Raw genomic sequence first — 24,462 nt, 5'->3', positions numbered from 1 at the left:
TCACCAAGCTGCTTGGCAATGGTCTTGTGACCCATTCCAGCCTTGTGTAGGTCTACAATCTTGTCCCTGACATCCTTGGAGAGCTCTTTGGTCTTGGCCATGGTGGAGAGTTTGGAATCTGATTGATTGATTGCTTCTGTGGACAGGTGCCTTTTTTACAGGTAACAAGCTAAGATTAGGAGCACTCATTTAAGAGTGTGCTCCTAATCTCAGCTTATTACCTGTATAAAAGACACCTGGGAGCCAGCCATCTTTCTGATTGAGAGGGGGTCAAATACTTATTTCCCTCATTAAAATGCAAATCAATTTATAACATTTTTGACATGCGTTTTTCTGGATTTTGTTGTTGTTATTCTGTCTCTCACTATTCAAATAAACCTACCATTAAAATTCTAGACTGATCATTTCTTTGTCAGTGGACAAACGTACAGAATCAGCAGGGGATCAAATACTTTTTTCCCTCACTGTATACATAATGTCATACTTTAGAAAATTGAACTTCTAGTTACATTCAGATATGACTCATTCTCGAAAAGCCAGTGAGTAAAAATAAGTATCGAGATGTGAAGTTATAGCTGACAACACTTTTGCAACTGCGAACTTCATGCAAGTTATTGTAATGGAACGTTTTAAAAAAAAAGAACGTGAAAAGAATAACCACAAGAATAAATATATATTTTTTAAAAACATGTTCATTTGAACGAAGTACAGCCTAATAGCAATGTGAGCTTGTGAAGAAATGTCATCCTATTAGTCAATTAAAGCACTTGTGATCATTGTCCCGTACCCCCCAACCTAGCCTAGATCCCTGCCTCGTGATGGTTTGCTTTTCTGAGGACGGACACTAGGCTGCAATAGTTAGGAAAAGGCAATTATTGGCACCTGGAGAGAGAAGGGCAAGGAAAGTGCAACAAAATGTGCTGAGGCAGTGTGGAAATGAATTGCCCATATTTGCTCAGTTTGGGCTCAGTTTTTGACTCAGGTTGAGCCAAATCTGGGCATCAGCATCACAGTGGGATCCTTTTGAAACAGATTGTGAAAATGTGGGATAAGTCTTGGTTAAACTAGCCCTTTATCACAGCGCTGTATGCAGTTAGGCGCAACACATACATTCAAACACCACTTTAATCCCTCCAGTTCGCACAGCCCCATCAAGTCTAACTCCCCCACTCCCATTCGCCTTTCATATGAGATGTGCCTTTTTTAATGTTACAATGGAAATTTTACTAATCTTCCTACCATTTTCAATTAAAATTTGCAGTTTAAAGGCGGTACTTTTTATTAATCTAATTTAAGCAGCTCTCACGGAGGAATGAAATTCACGATCCTTAACAATTTGACATGTTCTTTTGTTTTTGCGTAGTGGTTGTTACATTGCATTAATGTTGAAATTGGTGTTCCCTTATCGATTGTCATGTGCTCATTAGGCATGCAGGAGTCAGCAGTTGTTGGGAATGTGCTTTATAAGACACTCGGAAGCATTCTTCCACCTCCAAGGTTAGTACATATATCGGTGCTAGTAAAGTATTCCTCCGTTAAAATCGTACAAGAGAAATCAATGTGTGTAGGGAGTTATGGTGTGGTTGAGGGGACGGAAATGCAGCGGTTAGCATGCTGCACGACTAACCAGTGACCTGAGTTGATTTCCGCTCACGGCCAACACCATTGACAATTCATTTCTGAACCAGTCCTGGGCCTCCCCTCCATTGGCTCAGCCTCAAATGAGTATCTGGTGTGATGTGCAAACATCTCCACGAAGGAGACAAAGGCGGTCGGGCATGGTTCTGGCAACCCACCCCTTCATATACCATGCTGGCCTTTATAGGTGCTCGCTAACAGCACTTTCCCAGAAAGTCAGTTGAGGCTATAAGGAGGATATGTATCCTTTTGTGGAGTCGTGCACTTTGCTCTAAACCCTGAAACCTGGTTTGGATTTTTTGGCCATAGAAAACATGAGTGGCGAATAGTACTCAAACCTTTCCTTTGTTTTCAATTGGTTATGTCGACTTTACACGACCACTCAAAATTATTACTTGCGTAATTGCGGGAAGAAAAAAATACATAATAGATAAGCGGACAATATGTCTCCATATATTTGTGGAGACATATATAAAGGGGACATATCTGATCATCTAGTTTGTTAAATCAGCACTCACTGCTTTGTGTACGCATATATACTCGTGGAACAAAAGTGGCTGGGTATGGTGTTGGTCACACATCTCCTTGTGTGCTATGCTGTCCTTCATAGGTGCTCACTAACAACAATTGACTCTACACCCTATTGGGCTAAGCAGGATATATGTAATTTGTATGTGTGGTTGCATCTGCGTGTGTTTCCGTGTGTACACATAATTACAACCAACATTTAATTAAATAACCGAAAGTAGCATGATGTTTTAATTGTTCATTGGGTATTTGAACACGGAACATTATGCTGTGCGATTACCCCCCCCCCCCCCCCCACTGTGTTTACAATAATACCTATGCGATACGCGTTGCCATGGCCAGGTATTTGGGTGGTTATTGTACTTGCCACTGAGACACTTTGCAATGGCTCAATCGTTTGATTCCTACTGCTGATTGCTTGTGCTATGGGAAATTGCCAGAGCATCCGATGGCTGTGCAGGGGATATTGAGATCACAGACAATCATGTCCATTTGTTATGATCCAAATAAGCATATCTAAATTAACTAAAAACGAAAGCTGTATCAATTAGTAACATTTGTATGTTCACTACCAGTCTTCTATGATTGTAAATCAACGTATTGAGAAATTATTATAAAAAAAATTGTAAATATTGCTTTTGTAAATATTGCTATGTGTATACATAGATATTACAATATGGCATTTACAGTGTTAAGCGAACATGTATATACAGCATGCGTGGTAGTTGGGGCGATAGCGTGTGGGTGGCGCGCTGGTGCAGCAGTTCGCGCACTGCGCTACAAATCCAGCAACCCGAGTTCGAGTTCCTCTCACGACCAAACTAGTGAGGATTATCTGAACCAGTTCTGGGCCTCGCCTAGGTCGACTCAGCCTCAAATGAGTACCTGGTGCAATGTGTAAAGATCACTACTCGGAAGACGAAGGCGAGCACGTGTGGTGCTGGCCACCCACTCCCTTCGTATGCCATGTCGGCCTTCATAGGTGCTCACGATAACAGCACTTGCCCCAACAGTCTGGTAAAGGCTATACCGGGGATCTTTGCCTTATACAGCACACGATATGCATGTGTATAATATGTACTTTAACTTTACATAGCATATAGATTCATTAAATTCTAAAACAATGTATCCCTGATTCAAAATCAATGTACCTCTGTGAACCAGTCTCACCATAGGACAACCACTATTATATTTGCATGATTTGGTAGTTATTTTATCCACGTAATAATGATGATGGACCGAATCATCCCGTGACAAAGATTGTAATATAATATGCACTATATTATATTAAAACATATTTCCAACGTGACAAATGTATATATGTTTATGTTTTGAAGAAAAAATACCATACAAATCACGGGTTTATAAAATGCCCGCGTCTGACAAGCTGCCGCTTTACTATCCCCCCCCACAGGAATGCGAGTGCTATAAACTCACGGGTAATTTCCGTTACCGTGAGCCCGACAATGAAAACCATTACCCCTCCAATTGAAATTGTGTTCTCACATCTACTGAACGTAAGTACAAAATATCAACAAACAAATCTGGAAAATGCACGTGCGTACACATGCATTGGCTCCTGCAAGAGCAATTATATATCAAGTTTGACATCGTAAGGCATGTGCTGCAATAGACATATGCTTGTTTGGGTCTGCCTTATTTTTCACAAATCGGAAATGTGTTCATAACACGTTCACTTGAGCTCAGATGAACATTTAAGGAAGTGAGAGCCTTTCCTACGCAAATCAGTGTGCCGGTGTGCGCACCTCATCATGTGACCTATTGCCAGTTGTGAAAATTCCACACTCATTCATATACGGTAACAACCACCTCATGCATTGCCTGGTAATCATCATCATCATGAACAGCCGTTGTCTTGAAAGAGATTTCAAAACTGTGTACGTGTCCAGCCCTTTTTCAACCGACTGCTGGATGAGGGCCTACCTACACTGCGCAGGCCATTGGGGGTTATTTAACCATACTTCACCATGATGGTCAGTGGACGTTTTGGCGAAGGCGGTGAGCATAGACATGAAAGCAGGGGGTCGCTCGGACCTTCCTCGAGGCCTGGGGCAGAATGCTAAATGGGGGCTCATGTATTCAATAGCAACAATAAAAACACGCCCGGTGTGGGTTTCTGCTCTTTGTAAGTCCTCGACAAACTGCCTCTTTTGCCCCCCACCACACGTCAACTCTAGATGACCCTGTATGCAAGCATACAAGTGCAGTACAACAACGAATGTTGGTACACTTCCCACCACATAGCCCCACAGCCAGATGACAACACTTGTGTGCCTGATGGGCATCCATACATGCACTTTCCAATCTCAAACGTTCGTATTTTTGGAGATCAGACAAACATTGGACATTCTGGGTGATTTCTTCATAAGCTTCAAGACTATCATCCGTAAATCCAATGTTCTTTCAGTTCATAGTAAGTGCCAGCTCACACACACAGATTAAAATACTCAAATAGGATTATCCTGACACCACAGGCAGGGACTTAGTAAAACAAGTCTCATAGACTTAATTGAGTAGATATTCTTGGTTCTTTCGGTAAAGTCACGTAGAAGAGAAACAATAAAATAATACAAATATAAAACAATACAATTATCACGACGTTTCGACTGCAACACAAACAATTATCATCAGGTGTGAAAACCACAGCAAGAAAATTTGAAAAAAGTGGCGTTTTTTTTTTACGTTAGCACCACGGAGAGCGATTTGGCAGTTATTCAGATGGCCGAGTTCATCTATGTTCGGACAAGAGGAGGGGGGAGACGAAAATAATGCATGCGGTCTGAAAGCCACCGTAAGCGTGAACAATCAATTAAGACCCGAAATGGTTTATCAAATCCTTCCAATGATTGCTAAGCCAGAATCTATCTTCTCGGTTGAAATTGTCTCTGTTTGTATATGTGGATAGCCTCATGAACGAATCTCTCATGGTAGCCAGATGGCTTGCAGAGAACCTCTGTCTTGGAGAAGTCAAGACAGAGGTTTTCTGCAAGCCATCTGGCTACCATGAGAGATATTCATACATGGAGAACCAAGAATATGAATCCCCTTGAAATATTCATACATGGATCCCATTTTCCGGCTTCAAATACATGTTGTTTTTAATAGTCAAATCCTAAACTTCAACATATGAGCACAAAATATATATATATTTAGGCTCCACACATAAGCTAGGCATTAGAATGATTAATTTGACTTCCTGTAGTATTATATCAGTGTTTTACTATATATGATGAGCACAACCACAGCAATACTCAAGTAACATTACGCATGTGTGAGTTATCTTGTGGTTTGTGCCAATCATGCAGATATAACAAAGCCAAATTCTCTATATATCGCCTTTCCCCTTCTGCTATAAATGACTGTCTGCCATCTGTTCTATATTTAATAATAATGTTGTTGTCCACATAATTGCACATATGACTGGTCATTGTGTATTTAAAAAAAAAATGTATGACATACCCATACTCTTTGGTTCTTTCGGTAAAGTCACGTGGTAGGTATAAAATAAGATAAGAAATAAATCACGACGTTTCAGGTGCAACACAAGCATCCATCACCTGATGACGGACGCTTGTGCTGTGCCCGAAACGTCGTGATTTTATTTATTTATTTCTCTATCTACCTATGTGACTTTACCGAAAGAACCAAAGAGTATGGATTCCTGCAGTCACGAAAGCTTCAAATCAAGATATGACATACCCCTTTAATGCATTTCAATTTGTGATGATTCATGGTTCCGGTTTGCTCGCAAAACTTATTTGCATATAATTGTGTCCCTCAATCATTGTTTTTGTTCAGCAACCTCATTGTTCATCTCTTCTCTATGCTCATATATTTTTTAATGGGACTTTTAATCCTTCTCAGGCTCTTACATTGTTTGAATAAACACGTCATCGTAATGAAAAGATGATTTACGTTTGATTTTAAATCACAACACATTGGCTCCACGCTCAAACAAAGTGACCGGGGTGGTGTTCAACCCCAAAAACACCGTGAGCTAACGTTAGACATTCCACGCGGCTATGGCAGAATACACTTTGTCCAGAGGATGCTAACGCTACTTATTAAAATATTGCTCTGAGACACGAAGGGATATTGCTGCGGTTTTTTTTAATGTAAATAACTTGACTGACACCCGGGCACATTCTGTATTGTTCACAGGTGACGTCCAATTCGTTTTGCGTAATTTGGAACAGTACAAAAAAGTAAGTGCGAACGCGAGCACCTGCAAACAACCCATGACTTTGAATGATTCACACCACGGTACGGAGTGACCAATTTGGGAAGCTGCACCACTTGCACGTGTAATTCGGAGCTTTCCAGAGTGTAGCCGTCAAGGGGAAAAAAACAGTTTATTTTAAGATTGTTATGCTTAATTTCTGGAAAATTTAGTTAACAAAAATATTTTCGTAATTACGGATGTGCATTTTGAGATGACGTGATCTTTAAATGAGGCAATTAAGTCACTTTTGGACATAATCGGCCAGGACTTGTGGAAGACCCATATATCAAACTGCCATCCTTGGCTTTAAAATGAAGGCAAGCGAATCAGCACCAGCATATTGTGGACAGCCAATTACTTTTAATGCATTTTATATAAGCTTTGAAAGTAAAACTAATCACGTCTGGTTACTGCGAATCCAAAATAAGGATATAATTAGGAAAACTAAAACAGACTTCATCACAACAATCATTGACGCATTTGAATGACGCTTTTAAACATTTTACTTTTGGATTATAGAATCATATATGTGTAGTGCCTTGGATTCACTCGGACGACAAATGTATGCATGCATAAGAGAATGAGAAGGTTACCCCTATAACACCAACAGATTGTTGAGAAAAGTGTGGTTAGCGAGCACCTATGAAGGCCGGCACAGTACACGAAGGGGAGTGTGGGTATCACCACGCCTGGCCACTTTATCTCCCTCGTGGCGATGTTTACACACCACACCAGGTACTCATTTGATGCTGAATCAACCTAGGAGAAGCCCAGGACTGGTTCGGATAATTGTTACTGGTGTAGTGCAGTGCATACATGCAAAAATACAATGACAAAATACCCCCAGTGTTGCTTAAACAGACGATTGGGCAAGTGCTGTTCGTGAGTTGCACCTATGAAGGCCAGCATGGCACACGTGGGAGTGGGTGGCCAGCACCGTGCCCGGCCGCCTTTGTCTCCCTAGGGGCGATGTTTACATATCGCACCAGGTGCTCATTAAAAGTTTAATATACCTTTTGAGGCCAATTGAAACTGCAAAAACGAATTACCACTTAATAAAACTCACGTCACTACGAATTACACTGCAGTGCACTAACCACTGTACCACATAGTCACACATGTCCATACCGACGGCTTTACTTGACTGACATGGGTTTAGTTGGAACACCATTAAATAGACAAATGGATCCGGCATGGATGTAAAGATGAACATTGTTGTGAAGTCCAGTCTTGTTCACTCTGCTGATTATTTGTAAAAGGCAATGGTTATATTAAGTGGAGGACATTTATTATAATCATGGACTTTTACAACTAATCAGTCAAAATCCTAGTCATCGTTTATCCAGGGTCAATTAAATAATTACCACTTGGTGGGAAGTCAGCAGTGGTCATCCTATGGACACTACTGACCCAGTCATGAGAAAGTGGAAATTAAACCACGAGCTAAGAGCCACCAATATAGATGAGCACTGCCTCATTGCTCATTTGAGTGAAGTTATTTCACTTTAGGCTATATATACGTACTCTTTATGCAATGCATTGCATATGCTGTGGGAAACATAACTGAAGCGATATAAATTCAAATCCATGTGAATAAATAAAATAATAATGACGATAACCAAAAAACCACAAATTAGACCAGCATTGACAAGCACGGCCAATACAGCTGCGTTTTTTCTGTCAGTAGTAAATGCTAATGTGCCGTGTTTGTAAAATGTGTAAATCTCCCTAAAGGGAGTGCGATCGGTCAATACCCTGTCGGCAGATTAACGCGATGAACCGGCTGCAGGGGAAGCCTTTGCGTCAAAACAAAGTGACATACTGTAGGGCACGGCCCTCGTGAATGTCTACCCAGGGGCAGGGTTAAAGGTGGTCAATATGGGGCTGCGATCGTGGTACAGATGTGGTGGGTGGTAAAACAACAACAAAAAGCCGCCCGAATCAAAACCGTCCTCCCTCTCGCGATGGTTAAAGCTCGCATATCATCCCAGAGAATGCACTCAGGATGCTGTCACAGGGCTCTGTGAATACGTGAGCTGACGTCCACTCGCACCACGTCGACATACATGTATAGTTATTTAATTAACAATTTCCCCTCGTGTGTCTGCTGCTCTAACTGCGCGAAAGGCACGCGTAAAAAGGGAAAATTAGGGCACGGAAATGGCTTTTCATCCCTGCTCGCAAAAGCCACCGATGGCAGTGCCGGCTTTACGCGCATGCCGAATAATGCCCTCTGCAAAGGAATTAGTATGCATGTTGAGCATATCGCGATTGAATCGTGCGTGCTGTTTTCAACGTCGGCGGCCAGACCAGGAATCGACTATCGGGCAAGTCAAACCGCGTTAGGAAGGCATCGTATCAAGAAGCTGGTCCCCAGAGAGCCACAGTTATCACTGTTGTCATGCTTCATTAAGCACTGTTCTGCGCCGTAGCTCTTATTTTAACAGCGTGCTGCCAAGCTGTGTAGGTCAATGCCTTGAAGAAAACATTTTAAATCTTGTGCAAAATGGGGAATGTGCGACGGGCACATTGTAAATGTTGTTAATCGTCAAGATGCTTATATTAATTATCTTTCGTGTAATAAAAAAAACACGTATGTTAATTTGACTCGGTGATAATTATTTTCTTTTGTTTATATTTGCATACATTTGTGCACACAATCATACTCGATCAAGCACATTCGGCCACGATGACATGTGTGTTAGAACAGCGAATGTGCTGTTCAGGTCAAATACCCAACAGTACACATCGGTATAGCCACGGGCAATGTGACAGCATTTGCAGTATGATGTTTAGATGAGTATAGAATGTTCTGTCTAGCGTTTTATAGGTCGCATCTCCTAGGAATATCCATGTATGCTAATGCATCGAGCCTCCATAGATGGATGAACACTCGATACAAAAAAATAAAACACAATTTACAAAAAAAGAATCATTAAAACAAATTGACAATAATAAATTGTCAATATTTGCAGCCATTTTTTATATATATCTGGTTTGTTGTCCCCCCCCCCCCCCCCCCATTACATCTTTTCGTCTGTTTGTATTCGACGAGCTGAATTATTGAAGCAGAAAATGTCCTTGGAACATTTCGTGAAAAGTGTTCATGCATCTACAACCACACGCAATGATGCATTTCTATCACTTAATTATTTTGCAGGCATGCATAGATATACAAACAACAACAAAAGACAAAGTCTCTCCAGTTAGCACAAACGACTGAAGGGGCAAGCATTCTTAGTGAGTGCTTATCACGGATGACACAACGAAGTGATGTATAGCCATCTGTGTTTCCCCAGTACTGATGTGTACACACCAAATACTATTTAGGGCTGAGTTGACCTTGGAGAAGTCGAGGACAGATTTAGAAACGACGTTCCACTGATATGGTACATTGCCAGGAATTAAACCCGGGTGTCTGGGATCGGTGTGCAGGGCGCGAACCAATACACAACTGCTTCCATCCGCACACACACCTACAAATTCGCACCACTTGCATATGGATGAATCCCAAGTACATTTGATGTATCTCATTTTATATACACACACTACAATGTGAAAGACATAGACAAGGATACTGTACAACTCGATATTAAAATTGGAGAAAAATTTTACACGTCGCTACTGCCCCTGCCGAGTAATAAATCGACGTTGTGCCCCCACATCCCACCATCCCCACTCACCCCAATGCCCCCCTTCTCTCCAACAACCGCCAACCCTATCCTGCTTTAAACTTCCATTCACCTTCCACCACTCACCAACCCACCCACCCCAACCAACCCACTCCACATCTCCCCAACCAACCCACTCCACATCTCCCATCTCATCTGCCCGCTCCTGCCACCCCGTCCCCCCATCCCATCTTCTCCCTCCCATCTTTCTCACCCCATCGTGACTGGACCCCCCCCCCACCACCACCACCACCCCACGACTCTCCATCCCCCTCCTGGTCCCACCGCGTCACCCCCCCCACCCCACCACCACTTTCCTCCCACCGCCTCCCGTTCTATGCGGGGCGGCAGCGGCGAGGGGAGCTGGAGCGAGAGGGGCTGCCGAGCTGCGATCAGCGACGCAGCTCACACGCGCTGCCTGTGCGAGCGCGCCTCCGCCTTCGCCATTTTAGCGCCGCTCTCCGACGAGCAGGTACGTTCCGCGCGCCTTCTCATCGATGCGCATCCGCGCGCCCCGTCGCTACCCACAACACCACCACCACCAGCACCGCCAGCTCTCAGCGCTTCCTCGCTCGTACCAACCCCCCCCCCCCACCGTGCCTCTCTTCACCGAGCGCTCTTCTTCGTCCACTTCCAGCTGCGCGCATTTACAAAAAAAAGCCGAAATGCCCCGCGCTTGTCAACCGTTGGGTGGGCTCTGCTTGCAGGACGGACGCCACGGTTAATGAGTTTGTTTATTCGCGTGTTATTTTTAGCTGTTGTTGCTGGTATTTGCACAATGCAGTGGTCGTAACTATACATGCATGACAAACGGATGTGCATGTGTGTGTGTGTTTGCTTAATATGAATTGGTCGTGTTTGGAGTGTATCGTGCGTTAACACGCTGGTTTAATTTCTCAGATGTCTAGCGCACTCGTGGAATTCATGTATTCACGCGCACATGATATCAATGTAACTGCGTCCCTGTGAATGCATAAATGAGCAACCTGTACATGTCAGCCAAATGTGTGCCTGGTCACGGTGAATGATGGAAACCGAAACAACCATCACAAGATACAACTGCGATTATTAGTGCTATTTTTTTTTTTAAAACACATACAACGGGTAATTGACAGTGTTTGCCGTGCACTGACCAAATCTGCGACGAAGCGTATATCGCTGCTGTGAGAAAAAAAATCTCGTGCCGCCACTCTCGCGCGTAGCGAGTGACAGCCGCTGGCTTGCGCGCAGTTGTGTTTTAATTTGCGGACGGCACAATTTATCTCGACTCTTTTTTTTTACTTTGACTCGCATGCCTCTTTGTTTTGAAGCGTAGCTTGCAAAGGGGCTTCGGCCGTGGCCTTAATTACCCCGGTGACAAAATGTGCATCGGTTTAATAAAACAAAGGCGACCGATGCCGTTGGTGTGGCACAGATTTGGATGCGAGCCGCGCGGCTAATTATTTTGACGGAAGCGACCATGCAGCCTCTATTGTCATGCACGATTATTGACACTCGAAAAGGGAAATTGAATCCCCCCCCCCCTTTTTCCCCCCTCTCTCATTTATAATTTCTGCGCCCATCCTACTCTCGCCAGGACAATGCAATATATACTAACACGGTTGCAAGTGAGCTCCGTGTAAATCAGTTGTGGAATTGTGTATGCTACGCAACTAATAATCTGACTGACAACACGTCCTATGTTACATGCATTTAAAGTAATTATTTGCTGACCTGTCTTTTTTTTAGGGGGGTGGGTGGCACTCAAGCAACACTTGGTTACAAGGAGAGCTGCTTTGAATGTGGCTATGAAGCGCAGTCTACTTTAATTATGCGACGTGTTCTTACGTCCTCTGAACCGTGCAAGTGATAGTAGCCACGTGCCTCGTTAATTTCCAATCTGCGCGCCGTTTAATAGGCAGATGCATGGCGTAATTAGACCCCCGAAAAAAAGGAAATGCGCGGATGGGGGTGTGGGGCAATGATAAAGAATGCCATATCCCGCACGTGGAAGCAGTTACACTAATTCAAATAGACACATTCATTTGCCCACCCATTTACACCTTTAACCTCTGTGTATTGTGGCGTGTGACAATTGCCTATGCGTGATGCGTACATGCGCATATTTTGTTCGTGTGCACTCGCACAATCATTTTGCCATCTAATTATCCGCTTCCACCCCCCAGAAACATTTTTATTTATTTGGCATCTTCTGAAATTCTGATTGAATGCCCTTAACCTTTCCCACTCTGACTTTAATTTGTTTTCTCGATGCTCAGAGAAGAGAACGTCATTTTTTGCGCGACTCTCTTTTCTCCCTAATTAGACAACATGACCAAACGTCTGCCTAAAAATTGCCACCGCGTGTGCAATTAGCACTTCCTGCGCTTTTAAATTATCAACGTTGACATTGTGTTTTAATAAATGCGGTCATCCTTTGGAATTGGAGCACAGGCAGAACCGAATTTGTTTATGGCCAGGAGGGTAATGCATCATCCACTGGAGGCGGACACCATTGTCAGCAATAGTGCATGCAGTTGGAGCACACCGACCTGTGATGTCCGCATGAAGACATTTAAATGGCAAGAGTAATGATTTCTTAGTGGCAATAGTGTTGCTTGTTTACCCACACACATTTACCATACCCTAGCTGATAAGCAGGGGTAGGACAATGTATCAATCAATTATATTGATTCAAATGCTCCCGATATATGCGTGAAATGTTGCGTATGAGAATAGTTTTATTTATATATAATGCAGCCACTAGAGGCCCTAACATTCATCAAATCGTAGTAAAGAAGAATCTTTGGATTTAAAGCTTTCGTGACTGCAAGGATTCATCTTCTTTGGTTCTTTCGGCAAAGTCACGTAGAATGAGAATAAAATAATAAATTGATAAAATAAAATAACACAATAATATTCTCACGACGTTTTGGCCACAACACAAGCGGCCTTCATCAGGTGAAGGGGACGAGACTGTCTGGAGGACAGTCTCGTCAATTTATTATTTTATTCTCATTCTACGTGACTTTACCGAAAGAACCAAAGAAGAGGAAAAAAAGAAGAATCTATTATTGAATCAAATGACAACTCTGAAACCTGGAAGTTAATCAAATTGGTTATCGAATTGGGGTGAGTCATTCTAAGCGCTACTGATAACCTAACCATTGTGTAATAGACAGGGTTTGTACACGTTTCAATATTTAGCTTCGAGTAAAATTATATCACGACCCAAATAGAGGGGCTCATCTTCATTGGTGGACTTGAGCGTGTGGTGTAAAATAAACTCCACATTCCTTTGGCATGAGGTAATCTGTCCAAATAAGATTTGACACAACACATCTACACCTCTAAATAAGCAACGAAACAGGTGGACTTCTCCACAAATCTGGCTGTCGCCTGATGTTGGGCAAACAGGACAAATGATCAGCACGGGACTAAAAGAACATCAGATAAATATTAAATACACGCGTGCGAACAAGAACACTCAATTAATTTTTATAATGTTGAAGTTCTGTGCAAAACTAGCTACGACTGGCCAAGACTAATTAGAGAATCTGTCGAAATTGAAAGAAATTAAAAATAATTTTAACCGTTTGGATAGCTACCAACTTAGTGCTGCGTGGAAGCAAATCATCAAATAATGCATTGTTTAAAATCATGTCTATACAGAGTACCATATTTCAATAGGGATTACTGTTGATACGACTATTTTAATACAAAATGGACAGGAAGGACAAGATCAAAGGGCTCGCAGACGTGTGGTCACCACATCTATGCCTCTATATAAGGAACGAAACAGGTGGACTTCACAAATCTGGCTGTCGCCTGATGAAGCTAGTTGTTATTACTGGCGAAACGTCGTACTCAGATTGTAAATCTTGTGGCTTGGCTCTCCAACACACAATGGTGTGCTGTACTAGTGACCAATTGGCATGTTCTGTTTACGTGACAACCCTTACTAGTTGGCTGTGTCGGGTGGTGGCGGGTTTTAACGACACATATGTTTACGCGATCTAACCCAAAAACTTCTTATGGATAAGATTTGAAGTTTGTTTCACCCAGCCGGTCACAGGAAGAAGGCTCTCCTTGACTCTGTTTCTGTCCAATTTGAAACAAAACTCGACGAGAACGTTAGCCAAACATCCAAATGTAGGACTTTTCCGAAAGCTTTAAACTTCGAATTAATGCATTAAGGACGATTGTCATAAGGGTTTAATTTCCCACTCAATATTTTCCAAACAAATCGAGACTGGATTGGAGTAGGTATTTTTGGCATAGGGTACTACCACTACTGTTAGACGACAACGTATGCTGATACATAATTATTCTATATTTTCGTACCCTATTTTATTACATTCCTATGAACAGGTAAAATCACACAATAATGTAAGGTGGATGAGGTGTGCCAAAGTAATTCCCAAAACAGTATTCTGGACGATTAGGCTGAAATTAAGCACTGATTATGAGTGTTGAAGTAAATTCCCACTCAGCGGTCATTTGAGTTAGCCGTAGCTGTGAAATGACCTTCATGGTGTCTGTAAGCTGACCATATGGCTACGATGCTAACATCAATTACTGATTGAGGCTTTCTACATTTATATCAGTCAGTGACTCAATAACTCAATTTACTCTGTTAACCATGGTATATGGCCGTTAAAATAATCTTCTGTATGCCAAAAAAAATCCTATTTAAAGCCAATTTCTTTTTTATATAGATTATGGTGCCAGTCAACAATTTATTAGTATTTTTATATTAACTTGTTTGTAATGAAATCTTGATGAAAGCAAATAACAGCAGTGAGATTACGCATGCCCATTGTTTTGTCAGTAATTGATCAAATTCGCTATTCTTAAGGGTTGGCCGATGGTCAAGAATAGTGATGGAGTGACAGCCAAGGTACGGGATGCATCCTAGAGGGCCACCAACCGAGGAGATGGAGTGATTAAATTAGCTTGTGTTTAGGTGCTGGGTGAATTGTTGCATCGCAAGTTAATGAGAGATGGCGACGTTTGGGGAGGCCTTCATCTCGCAGTGGGTTGATCATGGCTGCTGCTGCTGCTGATGATAAATAAATCAAACGTGGATTTATTTTACTATATTACTGCAGCATTATAATGGTGTTCTTCAGAATGGCATCACAGGATATTTATCATCAGCTTGACAGCAAGGCACCGCGCTGTGGCTCGGAAGACATTACTGCCGCAGAAATCGAACCTAGGAGGCCTTGCAAACTGACCCAGCAGCGGGCGTATCACACGACGGGTGATTTAGTTGTCAAATTATGATTCACTAGCGTGCAAAAGGTACTCATTGTGTGCCGAATCAGACGCAACATAATACGCACCTGCTTGCAGAGATAACTTGATTAATTACAGGCAAGGATATGATGTGCTGTTAGTCTACAGTTATTTTTTGCCAATCATGCCAACCATTTAATATAATCAGACATGGCACGTGTAAATATTTTTTTCTAATTCTCCAGTGATGGTATTTACTGAAAATCATATATAAATGAAAGTCCATTGTGATGCATTGAGACATAGCCCTCCCGTTAATGCACCAATGAAAATGTGTGATCGCAGCTTGTTTCAATGACATCCACATTTAAAGGAATTGGGGTGTCAAATATTTGCACTGAGGAATTTCAAATAGGATTTGCAACAGGTGGGTTTAGTTGCCTCACAGATTATTCACACATTGTAATTATCAGCGTAGAATAGCAGGAGGTCATTTCTTGACAAAGTGTTAAGGTGCCGAAGTACCTATTAAAGTGCAGGCCATGAGGTTTCATCAGGAACACCATATGAAGCCACTTGAACCTAAGGCAGCCATTATCACTACTGCATCATTGTGTTTCAGTGTGAATTACCAATGCGAGGATCGCATTTCATTGTTATCTATATTTAACTGTATCTATCTGTATGTGTGGGAAGCAGTGGCGCAGTGCTTAGTGCACTGCTCTAAGAACCCGGCGACCCGAGTTAGATCCCCACTCACGGCCAGTAACAGCGGCATATATTTGAACTGGTCCTGGGCAGTTTGTCATCCATTTACACTGGGGAGGAAAAAGGCATTCAGACATATGCACGTGTATATATATGTTATACAAGCGATACTACCCGGCTTCGCCCGGGACTATGGATTCACCACGCCCGGCCGCCTCTGTCTCCACAGTGGCAATGTTCACACACCACACCTGTTACTCGTTTGAGGCTGAGTAGAGCTAGGGGAGGCCCAGGACCTGTTGAAACAATCGTCACCGGTGGTGGCCGTGAGCGGGAATCGAACTCGGGTCGCCGGGTTCGTAGCGCAGCGCGCTAACCACTACACTACAATGCGTTACGCTTCCACATGCGTGGGTCACATGACAGATTTGACGTCATAGCTCACTTGCCGTGCAAAAAATACATGCATTATTTAGCTCCCCCCCCCACCCCAAAAAAAGTGTATTTTGATCATTTTTGCATGGTGTACAGTCTGTAAAGTACCCACATGGCAAATTTCAAGTTTATTCAATGTCGGGAAGTACGCTAAACATGTTTAACAGACACACATTCACAACTTTGCCTTTTATATATATGGATATAGATATGTATTGCTGACCAAACCAGACCTACACATTGTGTACTTTGGTGGCCCAATAGGTGTTCACGAGTAATGCATTCTCATACAATCTCTGAGGCTGTCATCTCTGCATTAGCGCATTCACTCGTTGCAAAATAACTGGCATAGCAATTGTGCGGTGAATAGTATGCAAAAAAACACGAGGCATGGCACCCAACGAGAATGGAATTTCTGCTCCGTGGGACAATACACGTTGATATTGGCAAATGCGGCTTCTATCTCACATGGTGAATTGTTAAACGATATGTCAGCATTGTGTCCTACGTAATGCGGTATTTTTAAAAACATCCTGCTCAGTACAATGGTGCAACGTTTTTTGAAGGTCGAGCGTTGGTGCATCTCTGAGGAAAAATCTGGGCAATATTAAAAATATAGCTTTTATTTTCAATAATCTACCGAACTGCAATGCATGAGGTGAAGCAGTGGTCACAGCAGTTGCTGTGGACTCATTGTTCGAATCATTACCATGGCTAGCGTATGCATGTGTGTGTGTGAATGTTGTTACCATGGAAGTCGAAAAAGATGGCAAGCTACCTTTTTTGGATGTCATAATAAAAAAGAGACCTGATGGTTCAATGAGCAACTCTGTCTACAGGAAAGCTACCCATAAGGATGCTTATCTGAAACCGGATTCCCACCACCATCCATCACAGAAGAATTCTCTCATCAAGACTCTGTACCATAGAGCCCAATGCATATCCGACCAGGAACACATAGGCAGTGAACCCAAGCACGTATACCAAGCTCTAAAGGCTAATGGTTACTCCGACTATACAATCCGCAAAGCTATCACTCAAACCATGAAGAAGGACCCTCTTGAGGAGCCTTTCAAAACCATCACTTTACCCTACATTGCGGGGATCACAAAAAAGATCTCCAAAATCTTGAATAAACACAAGATCCAGGTCCGTTTCAACACATTACATAAAATCCGTGATCTGGTTCCGTCTGTAAAAGATGTGATTCCGGACATACAGTACCCTGGTGTCTACAAACTAAGTTGCCTCTGTGGTAGTAGTTACATTCGAGAAACCAAACGCCATGTCTCGGACCGCATTCGTGAACACAAAGCAGACCTTAAACACGGTAGGACCAACACCTCGGCCGTGGCAGATCATTGTTATAATTCAGTAGGCTCACATGACATTGACTTTTCCAAGACAGAGGTTCTTTGTAAGCCATCTGGCTACCATGAGAGATTCGTTCATGATGCTTTCCATATATACAAGCACAGAGACAATTTCAACCGAGAAGATGGTTTCTGGCTTAGCAATCATTGGAAGGATTTGATAAACCATTTCAGGTCTTAATTGATTGTTCACGCTTACGGTGGCTTTCAGACAGCATACATTAATTTTTCATCTCCCCCCTCCTCTTTTCAGAACATAGATGGACTAGTCCTTCTAAATAAACTGCCAAATCGCTGCGCGTGGCGCTGACGTTTTTTAAATAAATAAATGCGCCGTTTTGAAATAAATAAATTAATGCAAACCGACACTTCTTTCAAATGTTTCTTGCCGTTGGTTTTTTCACACATGATGACGACCGTTTGTGTTATGGTCGAAACGTCGTGGGAATTTTTTTATTGTTTTATATATTTTATTATTTTATTTTTGTTCCCTTCAACGTGACTTTACCGAAAGAGCTAGGAATATGTTGAACTTATTTCGCACTGTATGTAGCCATCTGTGCTAATCGGGAAGGACAATAAACTAAAAACAGAGTTTTACATTCAGATGGACAGCTGAACCGGTTCTCAGCTCCCCCCTCCCACCCTTTACCATACTGATTATGATCCCCTTATATTTTGTACGCCATATATATGCGTTGCGTGCGGTTGCACTTCATTTTGCGCGCGGTTGCACTTTATTTTGTGAGTCGGTGTTCGCCGCTGAGGTCATGACGGGTCTCTCCGTTATTGTTGTTCCATCGTTATTTACTGTTTTCATTCTGTTGTAATTTACACGTATGCCTACTTTATTGAGAGCAATAATGGCACGTAAAATAAATACTGATTGATTGACCATTAGACACCGACCATGGTGTAGAAGTATGGTCAAACAATCCCCATAACACTGCATTGTAACGCCTTCATCCAGCAGTGGATGAACAAGGGGCTGTACATGGTTATTGTCGCTATGGAACTAATTATGTCAGACATACATACATAACAGTGAAGTATGTCTAAGAGACATGGGACTGAATCGATTGCTGTTTCAAACGTGCAGAATGTTGCATGTACAGGGTGGCCACAAAGTCCCTTTACATTAAAAAAAGATGATGTGCCTGTTCGAACAGCTTCATGTGCTGCCCTCTATTCTCAGCACGCAGCTGGATTTGTGCCCAAGTTCTCCTTGACAGATTCTCCCAAGTGGATGGCTCCATAACTATAACAGTAGTTCTGCACGTGTTGTTGTTAGGTATGGGCTTCCGGTTGGCCACATCAGATGATATCCTCTCCAAATCCACATCCTCCACTGAATTCATGATTCAAATATTCCCGAATTACGACGGCAGAATATGGCGGTGAGCATGAATGTCACACAAAGAGTCTTCATGGCCACCCTGTAAAATGTTTACCTTGTCAACATTGGCCTTCTTTGGGTAATCTGGTTTCCTACCCACAAGCAAAAAATACACAAAGGAACTAGCCAAATATCCCCAGCTAGACCTTCCTGCAGAAACTGTCCTGAGACCCATTGTAGCTTTCCTTGATAAACAAATTTGTTTCCATTCACATTTCCCACATTATATTACATTCATATAAAAAAATAACTAACGAGCTATGGAAATGTATTGGAAATTATAGATCCTTTTTAAATGGATGCGTGTTTGTTCATTCATATCAAAGTCAATGCGTCTCCCTGTAGTGCACACCTCCATGGGTGGCCCTAAAGCCTTTGGTAGAAGCTCAACATTGATTTAGTGAAAGGCACTCTCTCCACAGGACAATTACTGTCGACTTTCCAAAGGGTGATATTTATTTTATCTACCCCATGCGGATGATGGGCCAAGTCATTTCCCAATGAGAACTCGCAACCTTCTGTTGCAAGGTCCAGCGCTCTAACCACCCTGTCACCCAGGCAAATTCACCTTCATAACAACACACAGGTGCTTTGTAACCAATGCTGTAGTGTGGGACAGCATTTTATGTTTTACAGACGCAATCAGGGTCCCAGAGGATAACCATTTATCTGCCAAGGAAATCTACAAAGTTAAATAATTAACTTTTTGTCTGTAACATTGTTTCAAGTGACATTGGTTGTACTTAGCCTTCAAAACGTAGTGCTTGCTTTTTAAGCACACTGTCACATTAATCTATTGATGCAATGATAACTTTCTTTTATGTTACATGCTGTGTTTTTTTCCTCTCCATTGGCCAGTGTTCCACTTCGATTTGATTTTTGGAAATTGCAAGACATTCTGTTCTCTGAATAAAACATTTATGGTGTGGGGATGAGGGGAAGGAATTGCATTACAGACTTTAGTCCACTTTCCCCACAGAAATACTGCACTGCCTAAAAAGGCCACTAAATTTCAGTGCAATGGAAAGTATAACGTGGATGTTTTCTTGTTGCTCGACAGTGTCTATGAGTCTGTTAATAGTGTTCAACTCTCCTCTTTTTTCATTACAGAACACGGATCGCCTCGGCATGTCTTCGGTCAGCCTCGCAGTGGGATGCATCATCTCATCCCTGGCCCTTTCCTTCTTAATTGTTGTTTATTTAATATTCTGGAGGTAAACGATATTCAAACACTCGAGCGCATTGCCTTTTCAGGGCTCACGATAAAACACTGGGATGAATAAGCAGGTTTTTATGGATTGGCATGTTGATCAAAAGTCAGAATAAATGCTTGCTTAGGCGGGCGTGGTACCCACCGACACCGGCGGTTCTGGGCCAGCTGTATTAATTCTACATGCCTATGCTGGGGGACTGGTTTCTCCATATGACGACCATGTAGGCTTCCCACAAAGTGCCATTCATTTTTATTGACTCAGAGCGACTGCAAGTCGGGAGCTCTGGCCGCAGCGCCACTGTTGATGTGCCACATTATTTCACAGGGTGTGCAGATTTCGACAGTGGCAGGAAATAAAATAAAAATCCGTTTCCCTTCAAATGTCACGAGCTTAAATTTTGCTCGAGTGTTAAGAAGCAAAATAAATAAGTAAATGTCATGACATTTCAGGCGAACGTTGTAAAACGAAGGGCAAAGCCCATATCAAAAGAGTTGGTGACCCATGTCCAAATGACGACTGGATGTTGCGCATTCACAGTGAAGATTCCGAGTCAGGTGGACATTCCACATTCCAATATCAGGGACAAATCTCTACACAGAAAAACAAGTGTTAACTTCTCACAGAGTGGGTATATGCTGTTGAAGAACATTCATAATAAAGGTTTTTGGGTTAGATCGCGTTATTTATAAATAACGCGATCTTTATTATCTATAATAATTAACGCGATCTAACCCAAAAACCTTTATTATTAATAATATTGGTCGTAAAAGCCTGTGTTAAACTGTTGAAGAACATGTTAACATCATAGAGTATACAGCACATATACATGAACACACGTTCTCTTCATGCATAAAAGAGGCAGTCAAATTGCCTGAAATTGTTTTTTTTAAGTACACGGACTCTCAACCGTATTGATTTACTTTTGCTGTAACAGGCCTAGGCAGCCATGCACCTATTCCATGATGTGATTGGCACAAAAGATGGGACTTCAAAACAAGCATATCACTGGTTGTATGACTTTTATTAATGTCAAAACCCTTTGATTACGTCTAGTATAGATTTATACACACTCGCACATATGCATGAATGCATACACACATGCGCACACACGCAATCATACTTAGTTTTTAAAGCACAAATACTCAAAGTAAATGATGCCTTCCAAGGTTTTCTCCTGACCCTCACGATATTTTATATGGGCCATTATCAGCGGTTATGTATATAGTAATTTAATTTTGTTCAGCCTGTGGTATTGAGCCTGCCCACCCTATGTGGGGCTTCTACGTGAATGATTACTCCAGGGTTCCGTCTGGTTTTACCCTGCACGGTTGCAATTTGCAGCCCGAGTGGGCTACAGATGGGCCATGTGGACTCGCGCATTAAAATAAAAACACGGATAATTTTTACTGAAAATTACACGCCATGCATTCTTGTCCTCAAAATATTGCCTTCGTGATTTTTAATGAACACCGAGCTGTGGTTTAATTTAGAAAAACAAGTTGTTTGGGTTCGGTTTGTGAATATATTAAAGCAACGCCTGTTTTAATTAAATGTATACAGATGCTTACCATGTTGTTGTTTTTTTGCCAGGGCTATCAAGTCCGACAGATCAGTCATCCTGATCAATTTCTGCTTCTCCATAATTGCTTCCAACATACTTATTGTTGTGGGACAAACACAGATGCAAAACAAGGTAAATAACACTAAACCTCTAATTGCATGACAGTATAACTTAATGTGTATAACTCGGATATGTTATTTCAGCATTTAGAAACGCATTTCAATATGCACATTAGCACGAATATATCTGTCAATATGCGATGAAACCCTCGTGTTTCAAATATCAATTTTAGCTAATGAGCTTTTAGAGGGCACGTGAAGTGCTCCTTGTTTTGGTATTGCGTCAGCTTTCTTGTACACCAGAAAAAAATCTATTTCATTTACGTGCTGTGATTTAAATTGCAGGCGTAGGTGGCTTGGTAATTATATTCTGGTGATCCAGTGATCAATTTTGGCATCTGTTCATGGTCAGCCCCTCTTATTAGACTCAATGTGAAATGGTCACATGCAACTGCAAGCATAGACAACGAATTGTTACAGACATCGCCCATGGCACTCACCCACTTGTGTGCCAGCAGCACTTTCTTCTAAGTGCCTGTGAATGCGTGTTCCTTTGTCCTTGTGTCCTTACAAATTTAAACAAAGTAAAAAAGACACGCATGTGGGGCTACTTGCTCACTCTTCATACCACGATACACAATTGGGTCACTAATCCACCAGCATACTGTGTGCAGGTCTCTCATTCCACATTCCTATGATAGGGACCAGTCACTAAAGCCACTGTTGAATACCCACAAAATGATACTGATTTTAATACACCCAGAGGGACAGGATTCGAACTCGCAGCTTTGCGAGTGGTGATTAATCTTCAGCATTACTCGACCATGTTCATGATAATGTACTGGATTTAAAGCCCTTTGTACATTATGCAGGGTTATTTTTTCGTTATAAACATATAAATCCTGGAACATGCCTGCAGTTGTAACAGTCTGCATATATGGACAAAACTTTAATGCGTCCCTGTAAACAACCGTTTTTTTAGGTTTTACACTGCACTTAAAGAGCAGGTAGATGTGGTAACATTCCTTTGCCAGATCAAAGGATAACAATTTTTTGGCCTCAGGAAATGTACAACAAATTATCCTGTCAGGCACAGAACCGTTGCTGCTCTCCTAATGGTCACGGTTTTCTCTTGAAATTGGCCGTTTTGGAAGAGGCAGAGACAATGTGTGCTGGTCTCATCATGTGCATCACGCTATCATCTTGACGCTGTGTTCTGTTTCGTAAGAATTCCCTGTCGACGCAAAGACAATTCACGTTTAGCATGAGAAGGGTGTTAATGCAGCTTCTGCACTAAAACAAACCTCACCACCTTCATCACTGAAAATAAAACAGTAAGAAAGGTAGTGGAAATGTATATCAGGGAAAAACAAATATTCAGTAAAATGGCTCTTTGTTGCAAGGACTATTCATGGAAAAGGTAGTGGGGGCCTTTATGCTTGTTGGTTTGTGCTTAGCCACCTATGTAGTTTTGTGTCTATACCAGCCTGCCTCTGCTCGACCCATTGTGGCAGGCATTCACAGCAAACCATATCTTTCCAAGAATGCCCTGACTAGTTATTTTGGCCAGATTATTGCGTCAGTGAGCCCAGCGTAGTGAAAATTAAGTCTTGGCTTTCCATCTACATGTAACATAATCTCAGCCAGCTGCCGCATGCGTGTGTGCTCGTGAGTGTGTGCATAAGGGCATGTATGCACTATGAACCTGGTAACCTGGGTTCAATCCCCAACCGCACCTAACATCAGTGGTGAATATGTGAATCCGTCCTGGGACCACCTAAGTCAACGCACTCATATAATAGTATATATATATACTATATATACTCCTATACTATATATACTCCTAATAGTATATATATATACTCCTATATGAGTATATATATGAGTATCCGGTGCGTTTAGCACCAGGTACTCAGCACTAGAAAAACAAAGGTGTGGCCAGTTGCGATTATAACCATTATAATCCTCTCGTTTGCTGTGCCAGCCTTAATATTGCTCAATAACAGCACTTGTCTCAACAGTCTGTGAAAGACTACCCAGGGGATCTGAATATGTTTTGGTTGTTTCCCTGTATGTATGTATGTATGCGCGTATCTTTTTATGCAGGCATGTGCGTGTTTGTGAGCAGACGCATGCGTGCTTGTCCACCTGCGTCCTTCATGTGTGCGCTCAGTTGTGCGTGCGTGCGTGCATGTTTGCGCGTGCAACGCTGAGACAGACGGAGAGAGACAGATTATGCCTAAGCTCCCGGAGTGGCGCTGAGGTCAAGACCAAAAAAAAAGAAAAACACAAAATGGCTGCATGCCTCAGAACAGAGAGCACTTACACGGACAGAGTGAGAGATGAGCGAGGGAGAGAAAAGAAGAGAGGGGCGATGAAAGTGCTGCCTCAGCTGCCCTGCGTGTCCTTTCCGACA

The 24,462-nt window shown here is 42.2% G+C and overlaps 1 protein-coding gene across 11 annotated transcripts in view; it reads left to right on the top strand.

Annotated features, from left to right (window-relative positions):
- Positions 1-24,462, top strand: part of LOC116942649 (adhesion G protein-coupled receptor B3) — a 153,706-nt gene that overhangs the window by 100,571 nt on the left and 28,673 nt on the right. For all 11 annotated transcript variants that reach the window (XM_032954825.2, XM_032954820.2, XM_032954828.2 and 8 more), the window contains exons 15-20: positions 1,428-1,497; positions 3,581-3,683; positions 6,349-6,392; positions 10,432-10,552; positions 20,323-20,426; positions 22,017-22,119. In XM_032954825.2, the coding sequence (XP_032810716.2) occupies positions 1,428-1,497; positions 3,581-3,683; positions 6,349-6,392; positions 10,432-10,552; positions 20,323-20,426; positions 22,017-22,119 (545 nt within the window). The remainder of the gene's footprint in view (positions 1-1,427; positions 1,498-3,580; positions 3,684-6,348; positions 6,393-10,431; positions 10,553-20,322; positions 20,427-22,016; positions 22,120-24,462) is intronic.

This window comes from Petromyzon marinus, chromosome 15 (assembly GCF_048934315.1).
Source record: "Petromyzon marinus isolate PM22_M1 ecotype Great Lakes invasive population chromosome 15, UKy_Petmar_22M1.pri1.0, whole genome shotgun sequence".
Lineage (NCBI taxonomy): Eukaryota > Metazoa > Chordata > Hyperoartia > Petromyzontiformes > Petromyzontidae > Petromyzon > Petromyzon marinus.
The sequence above is the reverse complement of the archived record's forward strand: the minus strand, read 5'-3'. Positions and strand labels throughout refer to the sequence as shown.